This window comes from Vidua chalybeata, chromosome 22, assembly GCF_026979565.1.
Source record: "Vidua chalybeata isolate OUT-0048 chromosome 22, bVidCha1 merged haplotype, whole genome shotgun sequence".
Classification (NCBI taxonomy): Eukaryota; Metazoa; Chordata; class Aves; order Passeriformes; family Viduidae; genus Vidua; species Vidua chalybeata.
In genome coordinates, this window is record NC_071551.1 from 2222624 (window position 1) to 2230953 (window position 8330).

An 8330-nucleotide genomic window follows, 5' to 3' on the forward strand; every position below is an offset into this window, starting at 1 on the left:
GGAAACCTGAAGGGAGTGTTTGTGAGGGAAACCGTGAGGGGATGCCGAAGGGCGGGAAACCCAAGAATAAGGAACCCTGAGGTAACTTTTGGGAGCCGAGACACGCCCAAAGGGGACGGAGCGAGAGAAAACCTGAGGTGACCCCGCCGGTGCCGCGCTGGCCGGAGGCGCGCACAGACCCCGAGGGCACGGCGCCGCTGAGGCGGCGGGAGGCGGCCCCGCGCATGCGCGAGCGACCGCACGCGGTCGCCGCAGCGACCGGGGCCGCGCCGGGAGCGAGACCCCGCCCACCGCGTCACGTGACCGCCGGGGGCGCGCGGGGCCGAGGGCGCGCGCACGTGTCCAGTGGGGTGTGCACGAGGACAGGTGTGCAATGGGGTGTGCACGAGGACAGGTGTGCACGAGGACAGGTGTGCAATGGGGGGTGCACGAGGACAGGTGTGCACGAGGACAGGTGTCCAATGGGGTGTGCGCGAGGACAGGTGTGCACGAGGACAGGTGTGCAATGGGGGGTGCACGAGGACAGGTGTGCACGAGGACAGGTGTGCAATGGGGGGTGCACGAGGACAGGTGTGCACGAGGACAGGTGTGCAATGGGGGGTGCACGAGGACAGGTGTGCACGAGGACAGGTGTGCAATGGGGGGTGCACGAGGACAGGTGTGCAATGAGGGTGCACGAGGACAGGTGTGCACGAGGACAGGTGTCCAGTGGGGTGTGCACGAGGACAGGTGTGCACAGGGCCATGAGTGTGCGATGGATGGCAGCAGTGCCCAGCTGTGACCCCTGCGTGTGCAGGTGGCGGTGAGTGACCGTGGGTGTGCAACCTCCCGTGAGCACCAGTGCGCCGCTGCAGCAGCGCGGGAGCCCGAACGCGCGGGGCAGTCGCATGAGTGCGAGTCCGTGCGGTGCCTGGGCCAGAGAGCGTGTGCACACGCGTGTGAGCGCACCGGTGTGAGCACACAGGTGTGAGCACGCCGGTGGGCGGGTGCGAGCAGCCAGCCGAGCCCTGCTCCGATGCACGAGAGCCTTTATTGCGGGAGGCGCCGGCCAGCCCGGCCAGGGGGATAAGGCAGGCAGCGAGTGAAAGCCGGGGGTGTCGGGGGCAGCCGTGCGCGGGGAGGGCGCCGGGCCTACCCCCGCTCGTGCTGCACCCCGGTGGGGGCGGCGGGGGCCCAGGCGGCCTCCCCCGCCCCGGCGCCGGCCCCGCCGCCGGGGTCCCGCTCCTCGTAGCCGGGGTTGCGTCGGCCGGGGGCCAGGCGGCAGAAGCAGCCCCCCGGTGGCCCGGAGTAGTGGGCCAGGAGAGCGGGCACGCTGGCGAACTCGGCGTTGGAGTGCTGCCGTCGGGAGAGAGGGGAGAGGGAGAGATGAGCCCCCCCGCGCAGGCTGTGCCCCCCACACACCCCTGCACCCCTGAACTGAGTGTGCCCACGCAGCAAATCCCGGCGTGCCCGTGTGCCAGCACACCCACGCACCTCACACACCCTGGGCTCTGCAGCAGGCACCCACGGAGCCAAGGCACCCACGCACCAGGGCACAGGTGAGGGCGTGAGTGCAGCACAGCCTGCACGCCCCGCACCCCGCGTGGGTCCTGGGGGCTGTGTGTGCCAGGTACACCCAGATACACGCACAGACCAAAGCACCCTGGCCTGGCTGGGGGACAAATGCACACCAGAGCACTCGTGCATCGCATACCTGGGCATTAGTGCACCCAAAACTCAGGCGTGTTACACACCCAAGGGTGGATGTGCCGGTGCACCCATGCCCAGGGGTACCTGTGTGCCGTGCCCAGATGCACCTGTGGGTCGATGTGCCCACGCACCCACACCCCTGTGTGCTCCCACACCTGCACCCGAGCCCACCCTGGTGCATCCCTGCGCCAAGGCACCAGTGCAGCCATGCACAAGCACAGCAAGTGCTCTTACACGGTGCATTAGGTGCATGCGCACAGCAGCGCATCCCTGCCCTGGTGCACCAACACACCGGCGCAAGGCACAAATGCACTTACAGCCCCCGTGCACCCGTGCATGAGTGCTCCAGACACACACACAGTATCAAGTAAACGGTGTACGCATCGGTGCATCCGTGCATGGGCACACCAAACGCACCGAGGCACACGGCAGCGGTGCAGGGGCGCACAGACAGACCGCCTGAACCCCTCTGCACCCACACCCGATGCGCCTCCCCCGCGCAGCCCCCGCGCCCTCCCGCACCGAACGCCCCCTGACCCGCCGCAGCCCGGGCTCACCTCCACGCAGAACCTGCCCTGCTGTGTCCGGAGCACGCCGTAGCACACCACGCCGCAGGGCGCCCGCACCCACAGGCACCAGCGCTTGGGCAGCCCGGGCTCTGCGCGCAGCAGGAAGGAGCCGGGCACGTCCCGCCGCAGCAGCGCGACCCCGGCGGCCCTGGGGGCGAGGCGGCGGTGGAGCAGGAGCCGGGCTGGGGCAGGAGCCGGGCTGGGGCTGGGGCTGGTGCAGGGCAGGGCTGTGCGTGCCGAGTGCTCGCACACACGCACTCACCTGGCGATGCCGGCGAAGGCCCACACGCTCTCGGCGAGGACGCTCTCGTTTTCGGGCAGGAAGGCCAAGCTCCTCGCTCCTTTGCTTTCCCCTCCCGCCGCTGCTGCGGGAGCCCGTTAATCCCCTCTTCGCTCCCAAACACTCGTGGTACTGTGTGTCCCCGTACCTCAGTTTCCCCCCGGCACTCACCGGCGTCTCGAGGCTGCTGGTGGAGCTGTCCCTCGCCCCCGCAGTCCCGGTAGGCTCCCGAGCGCAGCACTTTGCTCCGAATGGCTTTCTTGCGCACCAGCACCGGCGAGCAGTAGGGGTTCCCCGGGCGCCAGGCTCTGCCCTCTGCCTCCGACCGCCGGTCCTGGGGGATGGACAGGCCGTGAGAGTGGCCTGGGGGCTCTGGCCGCGGGGAATGTCAGGTGAAACACCACGCGGGAAAATGCTGTCCAAAGGATGCAACACCAAAAAAGCTGTGCAAAACACCACACTCAAAACAAAACAAAAGTTGTGCAAAACACCGTGGGGAAAATGCAGTGCAAAAAATGATGTGCAGAAGAAATGCCATGCAGAACACTGGAAAAATGCCATGCAAAAAATCACCACGCAGTGCAAAAACACAGTGCCAAAAGAGCTGTGAAGAGCATTTTTACTGTGTAGACATTTCTGCCAGAAATGCCGCACCAAAACAGCCATGCAAACCATCATGCAAAAAGTGCCATGTAGAAAAGTTATGAGAAATAATGCTGCGTAAAAAAGTTCTACAAAAGCATATCACGGAAAGAAAGTGCTGTGCAAAAATGCCAAGTTAAAAATGCACTGTAAAACCTCCTGCAAAATCGCTGTGCAAGTAAAAGCTGTGCAGATTGGCCGATGGCAGGAAAGGCCCTCAGGGAAAGGCCGCTTCAAACAGGCTGAGCAGAGCAGCGAGTGGGGCCGGGCCGTGCAGGATGGGCCCTGCAAAGTGCGACCCTCGAAAGAAAAGGTTGTGCAGAGCACTGTGCACGCAGCACTGTGCAAAGAAAGGCTGCACAAAGAAGAAATGCAAGGGAACCATGCAAGACACCAGGTAATGATGTGTGGTGTGACAGTGTGCTGCTCAAAATGCGAGAAAAGGCCGCACAAATGCTGCCTGGGAACACGCTGTGCAAAAATGCCTGTGCTAAAGCACCGTACACAGACTGCTGTGAGAGAAACGGGGCTGTCCTGTGCAGGACCAGGAGCTGGACTTTGATCATCCCTGTCAGTCCTCTCCAGCTCAAACTGTTCTGTGAAACACCATGCGGAGGAAAAGCCCCGCGAGACCCCATGCACAAACAGCTTGGGCCAAAGCACGCATGCAAAGTGCCAAGCCAGGAAACACCTGTGAAAACCCCAGGTGTGAGAATCCCAGGTGTGAGAACTCCAGGTGTAAGAATTCCGGGTGTGAGAATCCCAGGTGTGAGAATCCCGGGTGTGAGGACCCCAGGTGTGAGAATTCCGTGTGTGAGAATCCCAGGTGTGAGAATCACAGGTGTGAGGACCCCAGGTATGAGGACCCCAGGTGTGAAAATCCCGGGTGTGAGGAGCCCAGGTGTGAGAATCCCGGGTGTGAGAATCCTGGGTGTGAGAATCCCGGGTGTGAGGACCCCAGGTGTGAGAATCCCAGGTGTGAGAATGCCTCGCACGCACACCAGCAAAGGAGCAGCAGCCGGGCAGGGCAGGGGCACCTACCGCGGTGCCCAGCGGGCCGAGGCCGCCGGGTGCGGGCAGGCGCCGGAAGGACACGAGAGCGTTGACATTTCGTGACACCTCCTCGGGGTTGAGGGGCTCCCGCAGCACCCCCGGCCCCGGGAGTTCCCCCTCGCCCGCCTGCTCCTCGGGGTGCGCCAGGAGGTAGCAGAGCTGGAAGGAGCGGCAGAGCAGGAGGTGCAGGGTCTGGACCTGGGGGAGGTGAAAGATGCTGCGTGCAAATATTAAAAATAATAATAATGAAGGTGTTTTGGGCACGGGGCGGGGCTGGGCCACCACCTCTCCCGGGAGCCCCACGAAGAGGTGGCAGAAGAGGGTGCTGGGGGGGCTGTGGGGGTTGCGGGCCACGAAGGCGAACTGGCGGTCAGGGAGCCTCCAGGTGCTGTACAGGATCCGGCGCAGCGCGTGTGCCATCAGCAGCGTCTGCAGGACGGGGCGGGGGTCAGGGGCACCCAGCACCCCTGGGCCCCCCCGGGGCACCCCTGCTTGCTCACACAAAGCAGCTTCTCGAGAGAAAAGCAGTGCTCAGAGAGGTACAACCCCCCCAGCACCTTTCCAGCAGAACACTGACACCTCCCCAGTATCCCTGACCCCCTCAGCACTTCTCACTCGTCCTCCCTGCACACCTGACCCCGCTCCTCAGCACTCGTGACCTTCCAACCCCAGCATCCTTGACTCCCCTCCCCAGCACTCCTGACCCTCCCAACACCCCTGCAACACTCCTGACCCTCCTACTCAGCTCCCCTGAGCCCCAGCACCCCTTACCCATCCCCCTTGACCCCCCCAGCCTCCTACCTCCCCATCAGCATCGTAGACCTTCAGCCCCTGCAAGCTGAACCTCAGCACCACCGACCTCCTCCTGGGACAGTCCTGTCCGGGGGAGATGTGGCACTAGGGGGTTGGGCTGTGCCCCTGTGGGTGCCCTGATAATTTGGGGTCCCCTGTGTTTCCCAGCGAGGGGAGCAGTGATCCTGACCTTCAGTGCCTGCAGCTGCTCCTCCACCCGCCCCGCTCGCTGCTGCAGGTCCAGCTCCTCCACCGTGAAGGATCCCACATACTGGGGGGGCAAAAACCCCACCCGGGTCAGCAACAGCCCCCCATGATGCCCCCCCCGGCCAACAGGCCCCCGCTGAGATGATGGTTTGAGGAGTCACAAGGGTCCAACAACACCCGAATCTCATCTCGGGGTGTCACCCCCCCCACCCCCGCCGTGGGTAAGTCACCTCTGCTGGCTTGGTGACAGAGCGGGCTCGCTGCTGGGGGGCCGCAGGGTCCGGCCCCCGCCCATTCCCCGGCTTCCTCTTCATGGCAGCGGGGACTGGGGGTGAAGGCTGGATCAGGATGGGGTCAAGCAACTCCGACGGCACATCTCAGTTATCCGGGGCCTTCCAGGGTGATGGGCTGGAGCAAGCACGAGGAGTCTGGGTCTGGGCCCCGGTCACTGTCCCTGCGAGGAGGGAGGGGACAGACACAACCTGCCCCCCCGTCCCCTGTTTCCAGCCTGCTGAGCCCTGGGGAGGTGCTGCAGTCCCTGCACGGAGCTCCCCAAGTCCTGATGCCAATGCACGTGTCCCCAAGTCCCGGTGCAGGTGTCCCCAGGTCCCGGCCCCAGTAAAATGGTTCCAACCCCAACACAGGGGTTCCAGCCTCCTGACCTCACGGGTGATGTGAGGGTCCCCATCTTCTGTTCCTGAGGTCCAGTCCAGGCTCCCATGTCCCCACTCCAAGCAGCATGCAGGCAGTTACCCACGTCCTGATCCCAACAGTGATGTGAGGGTCCCCAGATTCCCACCCCAAACGTGATGGATGCAGTGCCCACTATCCACCCCCAAATGAAACCCAAGCAGTCCCCGCATGCCGAACATACACCCTGGACCCCAAGTGAGGTGCATGCAGTCTCACATCCCGAACTCCAGCAAGGTTTTGGAGTCCCCCCACATCCGCCCCCTCCCATCCTCCACCCCACTTCCCGCCGGCCACGCAGCAGCACCGAGACCCCCGGGGCTCTCCAGGGGTGATCCCAAAACACCAGCGATGAGGGCAGCAGATTTGGGGGTGCTTTTTGGTCCAGAGGAGCCATGGAGGAGTGCGCCGGACCCTTCTCTGGCCACCCCAAGGGGGCTTGTGCTGCGCAGCCCTCGGCCGGGCTGGGACCGGCGCCGCTCGTGTCACAGAGGCCCCGCCGCAGCCGCCGGCTGCAAACGCCGTGACGGGGGGAGGGGGTCCGGCTGCCCCGCGCGCATCCGAACGGTCGGGGGGGGGTGGGGGGGGGGGGGGTCCCTGCGGTGCCGTGTGCCCGTCACAAGCGCAGGTTGGCCCCTCTCCCTCCCGGCACAATTTGGGGGGTCTCCCCCCCTCCCCCAGCCAATCCGCGGACAGGCAGCCCCCAAGCCCCGCCCCCCTTTTCCCACGCTTAATTTCTCAATGGAGCCCCCAGCCCACCGACCACCATGGGGGTCCCCAAGGAGGGATGCTGACCCCTCCCAAATTTAGGTGATGTGTGACACCAGGCACCAAGCATCCCCTGGGACCTCCATCCCGCTGGACCCCCCGGCTCACGGGCAGCTCTCGCTTGGATGGCTCCGGAGAAACGCAGGTGAAAAATTCCCGCTGCTCCGGCTCTCGGCCTCCGCCGGTTGTTTTTCCCTCGCCGGTAGCTCCTCCGGCCGCGGCGCAGGGATGCTCGACCCGTGGGTGTCAGGCCCGCGCCGCCAGCCAGGCCCCGGCGAGCCCGAGCCCACGGAGCCCACGCCGGGCACGGGGCAGGCAGAGAACTCTCATTTCCTGCCTCCGATCTGCCCGCGATGAATCACCGCAATTTTCCTCCTCGGTTCTCTCCGTTTCTTGGAAGCGACGGCGAGCAGGAGCACTCGCTCGGGATTTTGGAAAACGCGGCGGCAACTGATTTTCTCTGCGTCTTTTCCCGTCTCCTCCGGCGTGCCCAGCGGAGCAGCGATTTCTAACCCTGACACGTACGCACGTGGTTGCTTGCTCGCCACCCCCTGCCCTGATGCTCAGACCCTTTTCACCCCAATTTCTACATTCCCTGTGGAGTTTTGCCCACTGCTGCCTGCTTTTGCTGGAATAAAAATGAAGAGGGGTGGCTCTGGCCTCACTGCAGAGCAACCACATAACCCAGAGCCTCCCTCACACCCTCCGTGCCAGCTGAAGGAAGCTGCTCCCAGTCCCAGGGATGAGCTTGGCTCTTGGAATGGGAAAGCAGCAGTTTGGGGAAGAGATGGAGGTCTAACCCTCGGTGCTGCATCTAAAAATCCCTGTCTTGTGCCCCAGCAATCCCAAGGTGTGAGGAAAAGAGTCTGACCGGCATCATTCAGCCCTTGGGCAACTGCCAGCACCAGCTGCTTCAAGACATTGCGAGCTGCAATGGCAGAGCCATCCCATCATGGATAGCACAGAAACCGTGGAAGAAAAGGAAAAAAAAAAGGGACAGATGGGGCTGAAGAAACAACATAACAGAGCCCAGTCTGGCCAGGAAACGGAGACTGGGGAAGAGAGAGGGGCAGACCTGGCACAAACCCCCCAGAAAGCGTTTGCTCTGCTGGCAGTTAAGACTTCCCCATTCAATCCCAGTCACTGCTCCTGGGAAGAAAGGACCACTCCTTTGGATTAAATACAACCAACCCTGTGGCGTTTTTTTGGCTCAGTGTGCAGAAATCACTTAATTCAAACCACAGCCAGAGTCTGGTGATGACCAAGGTTTTGGCACAACTCTTAATTCAAGGTGCTCCTTGATGTGAGAAAACTGTCATCCAGAGCAGTGTTTTAACAAATACCCATGGGACTACTGGTGTGGGGATGCCATTGGGAAGAGGGGTTGAAAAATGCCCAGCACCTGGGCAAAGACTCCTTGTCCCTATAGATATGCCAGCACTGAGAAGCTTCTCCAGTTTATCTTTCCACAATGGCAACGAACCCCATGGCTTTGGTACAAGCAGCCCCAGGAACAAGCCATTAACTAATGTTTCTAATTGCTTTACATTTCTGTGGATCATTCTTTGATCAGAGCTTTCACTCTGTTTCCCATCAGCTGTGATTTCTAACCTGCTGTTTGTACCCTTCTTACAGGGTTG

At 62.8% G+C, this 8330-nt stretch overlaps 1 protein-coding gene across 9 annotated transcripts; it reads right to left on the bottom strand.

Annotated features, from left to right (window-relative positions):
- Positions 1-1011: 1011 nt before the first annotated feature.
- On the bottom strand, positions 1012-7263 carry SH2D5 (SH2 domain containing 5). Of its 9 annotated transcripts, none has more exons than XM_053962872.1 (10): positions 6799-7263; positions 5463-5640; positions 5216-5296; positions 5035-5109; positions 4519-4662; positions 4222-4431; positions 2710-2872; positions 2521-2623; positions 2247-2406; positions 1012-1335 (listed from the first exon to the last, which is right to left on the bottom strand). In XM_053962872.1, exons 2-10 carry the CDS (start codon positions 5544-5546, stop codon positions 1132-1134), a joined length of 1224 nt encoding a protein of 407 aa, XP_053818847.1. In that variant the 5' UTR covers positions 5547-5640; positions 6799-7263; the 3' UTR covers positions 1012-1131. The 9 variants fall into 9 exon arrangements, with proteins under 9 accessions (XP_053818847.1, XP_053818843.1, XP_053818844.1 ...); XM_053962868.1 differs by having other exon boundaries at positions 5463-5686; XM_053962869.1 differs by having other exon boundaries at positions 5463-5714.
- Positions 7264-8330: the final 1067 nt, after the last annotated feature.